General features: G+C 45.0%; 1 protein-coding gene across 1 annotated transcript in view; it reads right to left on the minus strand.

Annotated features, from left to right (window-relative positions):
• grm6a (glutamate receptor, metabotropic 6a) overlaps window positions 1-18607 on the minus strand; it is a 31226-nt gene extending 12619 nt beyond the window's left edge. The window contains exons 1-6 of the mRNA XM_078169705.1: window positions 18015-18607; window positions 11241-11457; window positions 7913-8048; window positions 7646-7800; window positions 6971-7111; window positions 6669-6869 (exon numbers count right to left, since the gene is read on the minus strand). Coding sequence (XP_078025831.1) covers window positions 6669-6869; window positions 6971-7111; window positions 7646-7800; window positions 7913-8048; window positions 11241-11457; window positions 18015-18596 — 1432 coding nt within the window. The 5' untranslated portion in view covers window positions 18597-18607. The remainder of the gene's footprint in view (window positions 1-6668; window positions 6870-6970; window positions 7112-7645; window positions 7801-7912; window positions 8049-11240; window positions 11458-18014) is intronic.
• Window positions 18608-19121: the final 514 nt, after the last annotated feature.

The following is a 19121-nucleotide window of genomic DNA, read 5'->3' on the forward strand; positions in this document are numbered from 1 at the left end:
GTTCACACCTGAAACAGTTCACACCTGACACAGTTCACACCTGACACAGTTCACACCTGAAACAGTTCACACCTGAAACAGTTCACACCTGACACAGTTCACACCTGAAACAGTTCACACCTGATACAGTTCACACCTGACACAGTTCACACCTGAAACAGTTCACACCTGACACAGTTCACACCTGACACAGTTCACACCTGAAACAGTTCACACCTGACACAGTTCACACCTGAAACAGTTCACACCTGAACAGTTCACACCTGATACAGGTCACACCTGATACAGTTCACACCTGAACAGTTCACACCTGATACAGGTCACACCTGAAACAGTTCACACCTGAACAGTTCACACCTGACACAGTTCACACCTGAAACAGTTCACACCTGAACAGTTCACACCTGATACAGGTCACACCTGATACAGTTCACACCTGAACAGTTCACACCTGATACAGGTCACACCTGATACAGTTCACACCTGAACAGTTCACACCTGAACAGTTCACACCTGATACAGGTCACACCTGATACAGTTCACACCTGAACAGTTCACACCTGAAACAGTTCACACCTGACACAATTCACACCTGAAACAGTTCACACCTGAACAGTTCACACCTGAACAGTTCACACCTGATACAGTTCACACCTGATACAGTTCACACCTGATACAGTTCACACCTGAAACAGTTCACACCTGACACAATTCACACCTGAACAGTTCACACCTGACACAGTTCACACCTGAAACAGTTCACACCTGACACAGTTCACACATCTGACGTGATCATGACAAAGAGATTAAACTCACTGAAAACCCCTCATGTGATTGATGATATGAACTATGAGGAACCACACACAGAACAGTGTGTTCCATAACATCTCACAGTGAAGCAGCTGAGACAGTTTTTACTTGTTATAACCACCAAACACACTGTCGAGAACACTCTGAAATCCAAGTGATTCTGCTTCTGCTCTGTGACGACACTTCACCAGATTTTATCTGTCAGTTCATCACTTTTCAGTTTGAACGTTTATGTTTTTATTTTCTTTGTGCAGAAAAAAAAGATGTGAATAAAAACAGCTGGATAGAAACACAATCTTCTTTTTCCTCCTGCAGTGTTTTCAGCAGCTGCTCACTTCAATTATTAACACACAGTAACACACACACACACAGTAAGACAGTGAGTCCTCAGAGGGAACATGTAAAGTGCATTAACTTATTTTTAACGTATTATCTCTGAATAAAGAAGAAGCTGCTGACAGGGGGCGGAGGGTGGGGGTCATGTTATTTTACACTACATTTTGTGAAGGGTGAGTTACCTTTGTTTCACAACAGCAAGTAGACCAACTGAAAAACAGAGTTTTGTGTGAACAATCCAATCAACAGTTGTTGAGATGTTCCAGCAACATGCTGCTGACAGGCTGAAGACAGAAGTTCAAACCCTGCCTGCTTTCTGACCTCCACTCAGCTGACCAATCACTGAGTCCCATGGGTATGATGTCAGAAAGTTTAAACATGTTAAGTGCTTTGAGCACAAAGTGATAACTGAGACTCAGAGAAGTGTATCAATACTTGTACCAATGCTCATTTTCTAATCTTTTCGCAGCCACACAGTCGGAGGACAATCAGAGAGGCTTCAGTGAGACAATCAACCTGAAACTAAGGTAGGGTGACAATGTCTGTTATTACAGCTACAGAATCAGATGCTGTTAAAGGGATAGTGCACCCAGAAATGAAAATTCAGCCATTATCTACTCGCCCATATGCCGACGGAGGCTCAGGTGAAGTTTTAGAGTCCTCACATCCCTTGCGGAGATCGGTGGGGGGAGCAGCTAGCACACCTAATGGCTGATGGCGCCCCAGACTAACGTCCAAGAACACAAAATTGAAACCACAAAATATCTCCATACTGCTCATCCGTAGTGATCCAAGTGTCCTGAAGCCCCGACATAAAAAGCTGTTTCGAAAAACCTCATTTGAACTCTGTTTTTAGCCTCATTGTAGCCTGTAGCTCTGACTGCCTCTCTGGGCACCGCGCTTGCGCGAGACCAGCGAAAGCATGAGCTTTGCTTACCCGTGTTTACATCACGTGACACGTGCACCACAGGGGGAGACAATAGTAAGAGAGAGCTAAAAGATAATTTGCACTACGGTCTTTTAGCAAAGGACAGCCCAACATGTCTGAAGACTTTGAAATTGAGGAGGAACAGCATTTCTTTGTTGAGCCATATTTGTTTGAGCCTGAGTATACGGACGGAACTCAGGCTACTGGACGAAGCAGCCGCCACAGCTCATGAGCCTAACCCTCAGCCAGCTGCAGAATACCGGAGTCGAGCACTGGAAACCTGGTGGTGTAGTTGTTTCAAATGCAAAGCACTGCCAACAGATGAGGAAAGTCTTTGCTGCTCAGACTGGGAATTGGCGATGCCTGCACTTGAGAATCTGGACATCAGTACTGACGAGACTGCTGCTCTTCAGAGACCGTGCATCACCGATCACCCTGAGCGCGCACACGTGAGCGCGGAGCACAGAGAGGCAGTCAGAGCTACAGGCTACAGTGAGGCTAAAAACAGAGTTCATATGACGTTTTTCCACACAACTTTTTATGTCAGGACACTTGGATCACTACGGATCAGCATGTTGGAGATATTTTGTGGTTTCAATTTTGTGTTCTTGGACGTTAGTCTGGGGCGCCGTCAGCCATTAGGTGTGCTTGCCGCTCCCCCCGCCGATCTCCGCAAGGGATGTGAGGACTCTAAAACTTCACCTGAGCCTCCATCGGCATATGGGTGAGTAGATAATGGCTGAATTTTCATTTTTGGGTGCACTATCCCTTTAAGGCCCAGGCACAGAAAACTGACCTCAGAGGACTAGTGGAGATGAAAGCCCCCCTGCTGACGTCACTGTTTCTCAGCCACAGAGTAGCATTGTCACAGCACGCACCTCTAACCTGCCATACATGCCATTTATTCAGCTCACCACGTAAACTTCCACCTCGCCTCTCCTCCACACTTACCTGCCAGCAAATCATCTGTCCACACATCTTCTGCTCTTGTTAGTCGACCACACCCACCTCATCAAGCCAAGTCTGCTCACCTGTGCCTCATTACCTCCTGCCACTATAAAGACCCCAGCTTCACAGACTCTCATTGTTCTTTGTCATTCAATGCAAGACTTTTAAGCATGTGCTCCTGGTCTGCTTCCTTGTTGCCGACCTCGCCTGTCTCTCGGCTCTCTTGCTTCGTCTGCTCCCTGGTAAACCACTCAGCCTTATGTCCCTGACCAAGCGCTCTGTTTCCGCCTTCCCGATTTGTGTTCATCCGTTTCCTGTGGCTGAGTAGAGGGACTACCAGTCAGCTCTACATTATGAGTTTACCTGTTCTGCTGCATGTGATTTCCTGTGCTGTGGAATACCTCACTGTGTGGCTGCACATTCTGCCTCTGTGTCCACGCTGCAGCATCCACTAATTGCCACCGCTGGCTCCTCGACTCCTCACCAATTCTGACCTACCTACAGCAGGCTCCTCAAAGGTGTGTTGGCTTCAGTCACATGTGTTCATCTAGAATCAGACGCTCTGCTCACCTGACATCACCTCTCGTCTTCTCCGTCACGGTACCACTGCACACGTTTGAACTGTTTGCTGTTTGTGTGCATCCAGCCGATGCCACTGACTCACCAGCTCTGCTTTGGCGTGCCACATCAAGTACTTTGGACTTAACCTGTGTCTTGGAAGGTTCTGAGCCATGACACTGACTCTCACTGTTGTTTCACCTGCCCGCTCCTTCTGTGTTTGACAAGCGATATATTAAAGATCATTACAAACTGTCTGATCTGCCTTTGATCCTGCAATTGGGTACCTACCAAATGCGTGACATGCACATGAGCACACTGCAGAGACTACAGCTGATGATCAACCAGCACGTACATTCTGCTCCTGCCGAGAGGGAATAACTCTCCACAGCAGCAGATGGCAGTCGTTTGTAAACATCATTCAAAAAGGGAAACAGGAAGAGCGTCTTGATGCTAGTTAGCCAGTTAGTACATTAACAACACAATCAGAGCATATATACCGTGCGCCAGTGAACAATAACACAAACCATCAGGAAATGTTTCTGTTAAAGAGAAAAATAATCTGTCCTGATGGAACACGTTTGTTTTGGTCTCACTCCCTCTGGACTTAAACGCTTTGTTTACTCAACTCACTGACGTTTCTCTTCTTGTGCGCTGAGCTGAACTGACAATCAGAAGGATTTTATTCACCAACTGGCTCCATCATTGCTGACACAGATTCAACATGCTGAATTGACCAAAAAAAAAGACAATGGAGGTAGACAAGGGCCAACCTTGCGGAGCTTGATGTGTCAGGGCCTTCAGATGATCTGACCAGCATTTTATTAACTTAAAATTGGTTCCCTCAGGGGTCACCTGAGGTCAGCAGGTATCAGCCTCTGTGTCCCTGTTCTGGTTTCTGTCTAATCTTCTGATCTCTTTGAACCAAACATGGAGCTCGTCAACCTCCTCAGTGAGAACACACTTCTGGTGAACAGATTAAATATTCAGATGACAGAGAAAATGAAGATTCATGAGGAGAGGGAGACAGGCAGTGAGACAGACCGGTTTCATGGCGTGCAGCTCCGGCTCTTAGAGATGAAATCCTCTCAGTCTTCCAGCTGCCGCAGCTTCTCACCTTTATAAAATATGGATTTGATGTCTCACAGAATGAAGCTGCTGCAGTTTGTTGTGCTGCTCTGAAAACAGTTTCTTTCTGTCATGGTGGACTTCAAAGTGACTGAAGACTCAGTCATCAGGTCAGTCGGTCCTCCAGTAACTCCTTAGGTCAGCTCCATCTGATGGACAGGATATTCAGTGTCCTCATGTTAGACAGAGAAGACAGATGTTTGAAAGAGGAGTAAAGGAGCACATCTATGTCAAACTACAACAGGAGGTCAACTACACCACTGATTAGACACTCAAGCCTTGTCTCCACCGAGCAATCCAGTTCAGTTCAGTATTCATTAGAAAGGTTATTTTTCCATTTCCATTGTGAAAAGTTGTGGATGTACCGACAGAAAGTCTCCATTTTTCATCACCCCTCTGTTGGGGTACCTAGCCAACCTAGTCTCACTCCAAATTCGTCAAGCACCAGCACATAGGCAGTGACTTCCAGTGTCAGACACTGACAAAAAAAAGCCGTACTTTAATGTCAGCATGATACCCGCCGGTCGCTGTTATTGTGTAATGGTACCCAGTGGCATCAGGGGAAATGTGGCAGGCCAACAATGTGAGTTAAGGGGGTGAAAGTCCAAGTAGGACGGGGGGAGGGGTGGTGAATGGGTCCAACAACCCCGGACTCTCACCCAGGATGCTGGTGTTCACTTCCTGTAAGATTGTAAAGCCAAACCCTGTTCTTTTTTCCTAAACCCAACCACCTCTTGTTACCTAAACTCAGCCACATGTGTACATTAGCCAAATGTAACCACATGCGTTTGGCCAGCGGATTTGGCCTAATTCTGGGGCGTCATTCATGCCGAGTGTCAGCTGAGTTGGACAACGCGACGTGGCCTAGCTAATTTCATCCGGCATGCTGGGTTCAGGCCAATACTGGGCCAGGTCATTTCTGATAACGGCCCAGTAATGGCAGTGTCGGCCGTTGGAATTGGGCCAGCCCATTTTGCCAGATTCTGGGGTGTCATTTATGCCAAGTCTCAGCCGAGTTGGGCAACTGGATGTGGCCCAGCTAATTTAATCTGGCATGCTGAGTTTGGGCTGATGCTGGGCCAGGTCATTTTGACTACCTGGGAACCTCCACGAGACTTTGAAGAATCAACCTAGACAGATCCGCAGTGTCCAGAGCCTTCAACATCTCATACTGAATCTCATACAAACCTGGTGCCTTGTTACCGCAGAGCCTCATACTAATTCAGAATCCTCTGCCAGGGATAAAGGTAAGGCTTTCCACAAGACTTCCAGATCTACTCCTTCCATGGAGGATGCTTTAGTCAGGTTTAGGAGTTCCTAAAAGAGCTATTTCCCCAGTTAGCCCCATTCATCAGTTCTCCTCCCTGCTCCCTATGGCCTGGGGAATGATGGAGCCAGTCATCTGATGGAGCCAAGACTTTCAACTAAAACCTTGACACCAACAAAAGTCCTTGTCCCTGAACTCCTACATCACTTTGGCAACCACAGAAGCTGCAATCCATCTGGCCTACAAATGCTGCTTCAGGAGTCCTCTGGGCCAATCAGCCTGAAAAGACTTCATCAGCTTCATGGCCTCCTTCACCGCCAGCGTTCACCAGCAGGTTCTGAAGGGCTTTCACAACATGTAACCACAACTGTGTGAATGCAGGTCCCCAGCCTTCCTTAAGGTGCAAGAGATAGTCCTCTGGATTGAATTTAAGGCCTCAGTCAGATGTTTCCCTTCGAACAAAGAACCATCTGGTTCTCTGGATACAGCAGTTCCAGCAAAGAGTCCAGACCTGGTTCTGTGTGTAGAGCCAAGTCCAACTATATCTAGTTGGTATGAGTCCACCTTCTGCAGTAACTCTGGCTACCAGATGCTCACAGGTGAGGTCCAGTCTGTCTTCCACGTGAGGTGCTGCAGATCTGATGTTGTAATGTTGCTTTGATGGAGATTTATATTTTCAGTGTGTGTTCTTACCGTTGAAGTTGACAGCTCTGATGTAGTCGAGAAACAGGCGTCCCTCCACAGGGTCCATGTTGCTGCAGACTCCAGGGCTGCTGGGACACAGATCCAGGTGCATGCTGTGTAGAGCATAAGCGACGGCGTAAACTGCATCGATCACAAACTGAACCTTCCCCTCCTGCTCGTAGGATGAGTCCCGGCCAATCCTCTCCTCGCCTGTAGGGACAGACACATGGTCACATGACATGGGGGGCTGTTTGTGTTGATTGAAAGGTGTTTCACCACCAGGTAGGCCCCACCCCCTCAGCTGTGTGTACCTGTACATTTCTTCTTGTCAGGGTCCAGTTTGATCCCAGGTCGGGTCAGTTTACACCTGAAGTCGTCCTCCCAGAACTCATTGAACCAGATGTTCCTGCGGTTGTTCTCCAGGGAACGAGACATGAAGTACTGATCGAAGCCTGTTCAACACACACACACACACACACACACACACACACAAATGTTATGTAACTTATATTAAGTTATGCATGCTATGTTATGGTTGTTATGTCATGTCATGTTATATTATGTCATGTCATGTCATGTATGTTATGTTATCTTATGTCAGGTTATGTCATGTCATGCCATGTATGCCATGTATGTGATGCCATGTTAATGTCATGTCATGTGACAGATGTTATGCTATGTTATATCACGTTATATTGTTATGTACGTTATGTTATCTTATGTCAGGTTATGTCATGTCATGTATGTTATGTTATGTATGTTATGCCATGTTAATGTCATGTCATGTCCCATATGTTATGTTATATGTTTTGTATGTTGTTATGTTTTGTATGGTATGCTGTGTGTTATGTCATGTCATGTCATATATGTTATGTATGTTATGCCATGTCTTGTCATGTCATGTCATGTTATGTCATGTTATGTTACGTCATGTTATGTTTTGTATGTTGTTATGTAAGTGTGATGGTAATGGTTTTTATTTTTACCGTCTATTGAAGCCCGTTTGGGCAGAATGGTCACGGCGCCCTCGGCGACGTCCTCCAGCTCTGCGATTGGTGAGCTCTTTGCTCCCCAGCTGTCCGACCCCACAAACAGGAAGTGACCGGTCATATTAGCACGCTTTGCCGCCTCGAGGACACGCCTACCAGGAGGACAGGGGAGTGGTCAGAGTGGAGTCATGTGACCACAGTTTGTGAACGTGATCGGTTTGTTTTGTTGTTGTTTATATGAACTGATGTTGTTTGTGATTTTACTTGATGTCATCCTCGTTGGCGAAGATGATGACTCCTCTGGCGTTACTCGTCTCCATCAGACGTTTGATGATCTTGTCAAATTCTCCGGCTGTTGGCTCACGAGGAATCTTTACCGACTGAGCAATACACACCCCACCTGACAGACAGACAGACAGACAGACAGACAGACAGACAGGTACACAGAGAGACAGACAGAGTCAGCGTGAGGGAGAGAGACCGTGTAATGTTCGCCATCTTTTCCAGCTGTTGTGATTTTTTGATGGTGTCTGATCTCAGATGCACTCTGGGAGTGGAAAGGGATTTAAGTGTAATGAACATTTGCCTGATAACAACACACCACCTGCCATCTGTTGTAAATTTAAATTCTACCTAAAACCTAGAGTTGACGTTTTAAAACTTTACATCAGTTCTGAATGTTTTCAGGAGGCTGACGTGACACTGACAGAATTACAAATGTTGTTTACTTCCAAACTTTACATTTCCAGAAAAAAGCATACTTTTTTACATTATTACAAAAGGTATTACATCATCTGTAAAAATGTTATTACGATATCAGTGAGGACATTTTACTTTATTATTGGTAGAGTTCTAGCATTATTGGGTTTTATTACATTTTTAATGAGGTTGAATGTAAATATGATGACATTTTCAGACATGGTTACATTTTGGGGCGCCGCAGTGTATGAACTGTTTCCTGTGGGAGGTGTGACAGAAGCTTTGTGGATAAAAGCAGAAAGAGACTGAGTGAATAAATGATGATGAACATGAGGAGCTGAAAACATGATGAGGAGACTGTACCCTTCCTCACATAAATACATGAAACAGACTGAAATGTGACGCCCAAGCTCCCTATTTTCCAGGAAAACCAACGTTCAACTTTTGGAATACAGCAACATGCACCGCATGTCATGTGATGAGGAGCAACCAATCACAGCCTTTGTTCTGTAAAGATCAGTCTGAGAGGTTGATCATTTTAGTGCAGAGCTTTAGAAAGATTTACATCTGTCCCACAGACAATATTTTACTTTACACTTAAAATTAGGGCTGTCAAATGATTATTATTTTCAATCATGATTAATCGCTGAATTTCAGAAGTAAATTGAGATAAAGTGCATCTTTAATCGCATATTTAAAATTCCAATATTTTGCATTTCAGAACCGTTTTGAAGTCACTCACTGACGTCCAGTGATCTGTGGTTAATGTGACAGCATTTGCACTTTTCAGGAGTTCCAGTTTACTGTCTTTCTCTGATTCATAAAGGTCCTGTATGTGTCAAACTATTGTTCCCCCCTAACGGTACGACATATAACTGGTCACAACATGCCAACCTGAGGATGTCCCCTTAATATATGATATACTTGTGCAGTGTTGTGTCTGTGTCACTCTGCAGTTACACCCTCAAAACACTAGTCGGCGACAGGGTTTCTGTGAAGTGCTGTAAAGTTTAGTTGATTCAAAACACACAAACACACATTAAACATGGCTTAACAGAGATAATTTCAAACACAAGTACACAAATCAGCTTCACTATAACTCGCAGCATTCACAGACAAACACTTGTCTTTATCTGGACACATTTTCCCCACAAATACAACATGCTAGCATTATTAGCACAAGCCTATGCTATTTTACATTGTATAAATTAGCCTAGCAGCTAGCAGAGTTTTCTAGGAAGAATCACACATAGGACTTAGTTTCATCCACAGGTCTGTGACGTTTTGTTCACTCCAAAATGGTGCTGTGCCGCCTTTGACAATGCGATTTCCTGCTGACATAAGTCTGATTAGCTGCGCCTGTTGGCTCAGCTCGTAGGTGTAGCTCAAACTTGAAGTACTTCGGTGATATTTTAATTCCATTTGACTCAAGGTGCAGGTTACTTTTGAGTAAGCAACTGAACTGTCTGGGAGGTTTTTTTTTTAAGTAGAAGGAGCCATTCAAAAGTGCAGTGGTGCATTAAAGAGACAAAGTAAGGGTGCGTCGAAGATGACATACCCAAATTAAACCGCTCTGACTACATGCATGCATGAGGTCTTGCCAGAAAGAAAACTCCCTGAAGTTTCTTGTGAAAGTGTCAGAAACACTCTAGGTGATACAGAGACAGAGTAATGGGCCTCTGAAGTCAGTAAAAAATTGAAGATTTTGCCTAAGATAAAATAAAAAACGTGTTTCAGGATGAATAACTGTCTGTGGCTTCATCTGAGCAGGTAAATGACACTGTGGGGCTGTAGGCACACTATCAATGAACACTTGTTTCAAATTTGAAGAAGACTGCTCGAAGTATGACCATTCTACAGTGTTTTTACCATGAAAAGATCCAGGCGGAGCTCCAAATGACAAGTCAGTCACTCTGCTTCAAAACAGTACTATCAGTGATCAAACAACACTCAGCCAGCTTCAAACATTGTACCTTATTGAAATCAGGTGTGATTATGATAGCTGATGTTGTTTATGACACAGAAACACCAGAAAATATCACCAAATAAAGCCATATGAAACGTGAAAGTTATGATCCCCCTTTCTAGACGGTATATCTCAGCCAAAAATAGTGGTAGGAGTGAGACTCTTACCTTTTATAAACCAGCTAAGTCCCCACTTGCTGCTCCACATAAGATCGTGAGTAATCCTTTAACTTTTCCCGTCGAAAAACGGCATGACATGGCTTGTCATCGCGATTTTGGACTTTGTGTGTTTAGGCTGCTCTGGTGCAAAACCCATAAGAAATAAAAGAAAAACGATGCCAGATTCTGGAAGCCGAGAGCTTCCTGAATCTGGTGATACCAAACATCACATGGTTTGATGTTGTAGTGCGCCTGGGAGATACCATTTAACTGAGGAGGGGGGGAGCGCGGACGCCGGCGTCCTGGCGGAGTTAGAGAGGTTAAAAAGAAAAAACTATTTGGACATTAATTGCAACACAAAGCATTAATGCTGACAGCCCTACTTAAAAAAACAACGTCTGGAAGATAATCAGCTCTGAGGGTTTCTGGTAAGTAGGTTAGGTTCACTTAGCAACACCAGGCTCAACCTGCCTTCTCGCCCTTTGGCACAAAAAATGACGCAGCATGTGAATGAGCACTTGTGTAGATGATGAGCATAAACCATGTCCAAGTTTGGGAGCACACTGTCCACAACCTTCTGGTTCTGATGATCACACACTGTCACGACTCATACATGTTAATATAAGAGGGGCTGCTGTTGTCATACCGCAGAAGCTAAATATTTACCCTAAGCCCTGAACAACGTTTGGTGGTTCATTCTAGAACTCCAGAGAGGTAACACCTATTTTTTTCAAAACAGAAAAAATCAGAAAGTAGAACCCTGACGTACCAGCCTCTCTGGAGATCTGCATGAAGGCGTCGACTCCGCTCTCTCCGTAGTTTCCCTCAGAGGCCAGCGTGGAGACGTAGTTCCAGCCCAGAGCTTTGACGATGTCCAGCATGGCCTGAGCCTGGTACGAGTCCGGAGGAACCACTCGAGAGAAGAAGTCGTACCGGTTATTATCGCTGAGCTCCGGAGCCGTCGATGCATAGCTCACCTGAGGGATCTAACACACGGACCAATAATCAATAATCAGTATTTATTATCACACTGGTTATTTCAGGTGGTAAATGTTCATCTTAGTTAACGTTATCTGGCTAATGATGGAGGACGTCAAACAAAATATCTCCTATTGTTACCTGAAGCTTGGTGTACTTGGACAGAACTTTAGTGTCTCTGAAAGACTGATGGAACAGAGGAGGATGGCACTGACGACACCCACTACGGTTGTTGTCATCTTCCTCCACCATAATGTTAACTAAACGGCGATGGCTGGATTATGTAAACAGCTCAGTTAACAGCATACATTAAAATTTGACATATGCCAAAGGTAAGACTCAAAATGTATTATTTATAACTGCTGATGACTTTGTGTAATGTGTGTGTACCTTTTGATGGTCATTTACAAGGTGTCACATGTGTAATTAGGTTTGGTACACTGGCTAGCTGTAACCATGGTAACAACAAAGTGACAGGGACAAACTCAGTGTTTCAGTAACATTACATTCCCTTCATCAGGCTAGATTGAGTTTGGCAACTACTCTCTCGGGCTCGGATGCGATTTGGTTACTACTGTATTGGCTGGATTTGTTTATTACATTTTCAGGCTTAGGCTAGGGTCAGGTCTGGTTACTTTTGTTTTGGGCTCGGGCTTGGGTTTGGTTACTACTGTCTCAGGCTAAGTTTAGGTTCGGTTGCTACTCTCTTGGCTCGGGCTTGGGTTTGGTTACTAATCTCTCAGGCTAAGTTTAGGTTCAGTTGCTACTCTCTTGGGCTCGGGCTTGAGTTTGGTTACGACTGTCTCAGGCTCGAGTTGGGGTTGGTTACTACTGTAGCGGTCAGGGTTGGTTAGTATTCTCTTGGGTTTGGGTTCGGGCTCCGGTGTGGTTATTACTGTATCCGCCTTTTCGGTTACTACTCTCAGGCTTGGGTTGGGTTGGGTTACTACTCTCTCAGACTCGGGTTGGGTTGGGTTGCTACTGTTTTGGGCTCTTGTTGGGGTTGGGTACTACTGTCTCAGTCTTTTTGATTTCAGGCTTAGGTTGGGTTCAGTTACTACCGTCTTGGGCCCGGGTCCAGTTTGGTTACTACTGTATCAGTCGGATTCGGTCACTACTCTTTTAGGCTCGGTCTTGGAGTTGGTTACTACTCTCTCAAGCTCAGGCTAGGGTAGGGTTTGGTTACTACTGTCTTTGGCTCAGGTCAGAGTTGGTTACTACTGTCTTGGGTTTTTTTTTTTTTTTAAAAGATATTTTTTGGGCATTTTTTTGCCTTTATAGATAGGACAGTTAAGGGTGAAGGGGGGAGAGAGAGAGAGGTAATGACATGCAGCAAAGGGCCACAGGCTGGAGTTGAACCCGGGGCGCTGCGGCCTTGTACATGGGGTGCCTGCTCTATCCACTAAGCCACCGATGCCCCAGCTACTGCCTCAGCCTTGGGCCAGGGTTGGGTTTGGTTACTACTGTCTCTGGCTTGGATCAGGGTTGGTTACTATTGTCTTGGGCTCAGGTTGGGTTCCATTTCTACGGTATCATTCGGAATCTGTAACTACTCTCTTGGGCTCTCTCGGGATCATGAGCTCACTTTCCTAACAGTTCATGACACATACACTTAGGGCTGGCTCAGGCTTGCCTTGGACCAGCCCCTAGTTAGGCTGATGTAGGCCTACGATGCCTCTCAAAGTCAAGGAAGGATCCTTACACGGCTGAATTTTAAGGTGGTTTTGTCATCGAATCTGTTCCAATGTCAAGGATCCTTCTACCGAGGAACGATTCTACGATTCTACTGAATTATCAAGCGTGTATGTATGTGTACTCAGCGGGCACAGAGTACCCACAATTCTTCCTGTATGATTTGCCGGAATTAAAGGTGTCCTCTTCACCAGCCAGCCTGCTCCAATGTGTGTTCACCGAATGCTAGGAAAGAGTCTTCCCAAGCCTCTGTAGGAGAACCTGCTCTACCAAGGAAGCATCTTTTACTTTAAGGAGCACTGCTAGTCTGCCCGAGGACTTCCTGTGATACACTGAGCTCCTCTCTCCATCTGTATACAGTCACGTCTCATTAATGCACGTTACTGACTCTGCCTCCTCCCATGAGCTTTTGTGCTCCCACACCTCACAGTTTCGTTACTGTGCATCTCTCTGTTGAATCAGAGTTTGATGATGTAGAACCTGCTCTGAATAAAAAATGTCTTGAGATAACTTCTGTTATGATTTGGTGCTTTATTAATAAAAACTGACTTTAACTGGTGTTACAGTCACAGATCTGATGTCATAAATCATGTGACTGCTTTCACACTACAAAGTTCACTTTGAACTGAACTGAGATCTTTCTGCTCCTTCACTCAAAACTCAGGGTCAGATTAAACACATGCATACCTCTGGTCAAACTGGGAACACTGGTGGACTTAAACAGAGCAGAGCTACACACGCACATGCACACGCACACACACACACACACACACACACACACAGAGGATTAGTGTTGTGTAACAGCAGCTGAATGTGTGTCAAAGAACAATCACATTAACACAAAACACTGAGTGTGTGTGTGTGTGTGTGTGTGTGTGTGTGTGTGCAGATTAATGAAGGACTTTACATTAACGAGCTCCTAAAAGCAGACCTCGTTATGACAGTCATCATCATCATCATCATCATCATCATCAGACGCTTCAGTGGAGCTCGATCTCTGTGTTCAGGTCAGTTTGTCGTTTTCACAGACACACATGAAGCTGAAGTCAGAAACCTTTCTGACATCACAGCCAACTCACACTGTGATTGGTCGGGTGTGTAGAGGTGAGAAAGTGGGCGGGGTTTGAATTTCTCCCCTCAGATATGTCTCTGTCACTTTTCATATGAACAGGTTGACACTGTGTCTTCATGAAACACTGAACATGTGACAACTTGTCTCCATATTTAAGACCTTTGCACACTGAGTCCATTTTATCGATTGTGAAACAAACTGTAACACACACAAACCTTGCACACTGAGTCTGATGCATTTTTTTTATTCTATGTGTTGCAAAAATTCGCAGTAAGGGACAAAAATGAAAATACACATTTCCTCTCCTGCTACTGTCCACTGGAGTTATTTATCTGTCACCACTCTCTGTCCCTATGTCTTGCAATTTGGCACCGCAGCTCCTGTCCTAGTGTACCAGAGTTTTTATTGCATGTAATTCTACTTCCTGTTATTGCTATAATGTGTAAGACATGCAATATGTAGTTATGTGGTCATACCGGGGTAATTGGCTCAAGGGCACCCTCTCTCAGAGGTAGCAGGTAAATGCCACTGCAGGCATTACAACATTGCCACTTAATGAGAGACGTGCCTGAGGTGAGTTGTTGATCATAGCACTGTGTGCAAATATTGTGTCTGTATGTTCACCATATGAACATATATTCACTGTGTGTTATGGAAATGTAACTGGGATGAGTTACAAGTGGGTTAATTAATGCACTTTGTGAAACAGCTAGCTTTTATGCTAAAATTAACATGCTGTTCTTTTGTAGCGTGCTGTGTGTGAGGTGCCTGTGTTGAGCCTACGGCATGACTGACCAGTACATATCCTGTTCCTGTTCAGAGAATAAAGGGCGGTGTAAAAGGGACGACGAGCCTCCTCATTATTGAATACACGACACAGATTCCGAGGGTTGCTTACCAGCAGGTACAGCGAAGCATAACTGAGTTCGGTTACACTAGGTCCTCTTTTAATCTGTATTTACATGCTTCTTTTGGGCAGATTAATATTCAATCAAGAACTCAACTTCCATTGTTATGCCAATGACACTCACCTCTGTGTCTATAAAACCAAGATTCCCCAAACAGGCTGGGGGTTGACATGCAGCAAAGGGCCGCAGGTTGGAACTGAACCCCCGGCTGCTGCGGCGAAGACACAGCCTTTGTACATGGGATGTCTGCTCCACTAGGTGAGCTAGTGGACAACTCTCTAAGGAGCCGAGCAGTATGTTACGGTTCAGTTCGGTTTGGAACGCACTGTTTCCATTTCCACAGTGTAAAGTTGTGGATGGTCCCAACAGAAGCGTTCCTTAGCGTCCCCATGTTTGGTCCCCCCTCTGTTGGGGTACCTAGCACACAGATCTGGTACTAAAAGGTGGAGCTAGAAACCCTGCAGTCTGATTGGTCAGTAGAGGACGCTCACTCTGGTTTTATGTAACCTCTGTTCATACATCAGTAAACTACAACTATAAAATGAAAGAGAAAAAAATAACTTCATTCACTGGGCCGACTGCCGGCAACTTTTAAGGTGGAACGTTAACTTGTAATGTTACTCAATGCATGAGTTGATGACGTGAATCCATCAGCACACCTTAAATTTCACTGTGACAACTTTGAGCATCACTTTAGTTTTTATATGACACACACTTTTAGTAATGACTTTAAAAATATAGATTAATTAATAGATTAATAGATTAATATTCTAATCCTCACTTCCTGTGGGCTACAGCAACACTAAACCCCTGAGCTTGCCTGAGAAGGACTAAATGCACAAAGCTGCTATTTTTAAATATCCCATGGAGAGAGACTCTCACTGCAGCCTGTTCTATTTTGTTGTGAAAATGTGGGCGTGCAGCCTCGTTCTGTGGACGATAAACCAGGTGCAGACTTCCATCTGTGTCACCGCTGATGAGGAAATACAGCGAGTGCTGGACGGAGCAGTGAGTGACAACAACCCCGCCCACATTTAAGAGGACTGTCTGAACACACCGAGGGTCTAGGTACCATGTCTGAAGGGTTACTGCTGGTTCCACAGGGACTGGACTGAAAGGGTTTGGTGGAGACGAGGTTTTTGATTTCAATTTACCTTTGACCAATCATGTCAGTAATGTCATTTTTATTCTTCACTGACTAAAAAAAGTTGACTATTGAAATTCACTCTTTACCTGCATAAAAACTAAAGCAGGCTCATGCCTTCAAATTGCAGCGAGACCCATTTTAAATAGACCCTAAATAGACGAGGAGATGTATCACTTTGTATAATTGGTGAAGCACTTTGAAACAGTGTTTTGAAAGGTGCTATATAAATAAATAAAGTTATTGTTATTATTAATGCTGTCAAAATGACGTGTTAATTTCAATTAATAATCAAACTGAAAATAATAGCGGCACAGTTGTAGCAGTTAGTGCTTAGTTTGCATGTTCTCCCTGTGTCAGCGTGGGTTTCCTCACAGTGCTCTGGTTTCCTCCCACAGTCCAAAGACATGCAGGTTAATTGGTGATGTCAAGGGTGAACCCCGCCTCTCGCCCAATGTCAGCTGGGATAGGCTCCACCCCTTCTGCAACCCCAAACAGGATAAGCGATGGATAAACAAATGATAAAATGAATGAATTAAAAATAATGCATTAAAAATTAGCGCAGATTAATGCTTTCCCTGGTGCCCTTTGACCCTGTGTGTCATTGAAGGCCACGGTGTCCTTGTCACATGATGGAGGCAGATGAGACGATGCTGCTCGGCCCCATGAATGGAACATTTACATTTTAAAAAATCCCCCAGATGGAGCTGTTGATAGGAGCACCGTTCTCTGCAGGTTCTGCAAGAAGGAATTTTGAACCATCGGAAAAGGACAGAGGTGTCGTATCCGGCACAGATCGTAAAGATCTTTGAGGCAAAATTATAATAAATCATATTTGGCTATATTGATCAAACTGGCTCGACTAAACTCGGTCTGCTTCCAACGAGAGACACCTGTTTCTGTTCCAGCTGAGATTTCAGACCACCAGGAACCAGGAACGTCTCTCAGATCCATATCTGCATCCGCTAAAATAACTGATGGAAAGAGGAACGATCCATAATAACAATGGTAAAATATTCCCATGATGCACCTCTGTGGCCGAGTGTTTCTGCTGTTTCAGTTATAATAATCTGCTGAAACACGCACGCACACGCGCACACACACACACACACACACACACACACACACGCAGTCATTAAAGGCTGTCATTAGAGACGGTCAGTCATCCAGACACTAACTGTCTGTTTAAAACATTAATCCACAAACCAGACTACTTCATCCACCCTCCGTCTGTCTGTTCACCTGTCTCTCTGTCCATCTGTCTGTCCCTCCATACTTCTCTGTTAACCAACCAGCATGTGGAAATGTTGACATGTTGCACTGTTCACTTTTGTCCTCTGCCCCGGTTCAGACTGTCAGCCGGAGGCCGACTCCAGTTCTGCCTGAGAGGCTGAATTTAGGACATTAATCCCGCACAAACAGAGACAACTAACATACATGATGACACATTGTTCTGTTTGAAGAGTTCACATCCTCCAGGGACCACATCAGACCAGAAACCTGAGCTCTGCTGTGAAAACAATAAACAGCAGAAGCTTCAACCTGCTGGATGTTCTGTTCCACTCCAACCTTTTATATCGCCACACATCAGATGGATCGATGGACTGAACATATGGTATATTACCAGGTGTATTACCTGCATGTCACCTGTATGTTACCAAGTATATTACCTGTATATTACCAGGTGTATTAACTACATGTTGTATGTTATCAGGTGTATTACCTGTGTGTTACATGTATATCATTTACCTCAAACAGTCGCAGGATGTTGGCCACCATGATGGACACGGAGCTGGCTGACGCTCCGATCACTCCCACCACCCTCTCTGGTTTACGGATGATGGGCGGCTCTCCGTTGGAGCAGCGGATGTCGGACGTGTCTTTCTGGATCAGCGCCTGGACGAAGGTGAGCGACTGCTCCAAAGCGTAGGTATCTCTGGAGCAGGTGTCGAGGATGCGGGCCCCCAGGGTGATGTTGGGCAGCAGGTCAGGGTCGCTGTTGATCTGGTCCAGAGCGTACAACATGGCCTCCATACGGTGGATCCCCTTCTCCTTCTTCAGCTCTCCACAGGGCAGACCGTGGGGGCCGCGGGCGTGGATGGGGAACAGCCCACCCAGAGTGATGTCACCAGGTATCTTTATGGAGTGGGGGTGGAAGTGCTGGTGGGAGGCGCTCACCTGTACCACCTGTCCACCAATCCAGAGCCAGAGAGACAGCAGGAGGCGGGACCATAGTGAGGACTGATGAGGTGCCCATCCAGTCCAGAAGAAGATGTGATGATGACAGTGGTGGAGATGGAGGGGGGGGGATGTGGGGCCTGATGATGTCATACTGAGGTGACGTTCAGGGGAGACTGTGCATCCTGCTGCTTACACCTGAGGAGGGAGACATCCATCCATCCATCCATCCATCAGTTAAAAGGCTCATTTTTTTTTACCGAATGATACATTAATGCATTTCCAGCAAATATTGAAATAATAAAGAGTCTTAATGAAACATGTGTAGTGTCACATGTTTAGTGTAAACTGTCACATGACCAGAGCTGTTTACTTCCTGGTTGTACCATGAGACGAGGATCAAAGCCAAACAAAAGGTTAGTAGAGTGTTAACTTCAAGACAGGAAAGAGATTTTTGGTACACATTATCTTAAAGGTGTCTGATGTTGATATGTGCGTGTGCAATTACTCAGCTTTGCTACACAATACATAAGGCTGTATTTATACTTCTGCTTTGAATTGATGCCATAGCCTGACGTGCACCTCCCCAGAAATGTAACTACACGTCATTCACAGACCTCCTGTCTATTTCTGTAAGCTGACACCATTTCCCTCAGTGGAAACGAAGCTTGTATTTAC

Source organism: Epinephelus lanceolatus, chromosome 8 (genome assembly GCF_041903045.1).
Source record: "Epinephelus lanceolatus isolate andai-2023 chromosome 8, ASM4190304v1, whole genome shotgun sequence".
Lineage (NCBI taxonomy): Eukaryota > Metazoa > Chordata > Actinopteri > Perciformes > Serranidae > Epinephelus > Epinephelus lanceolatus.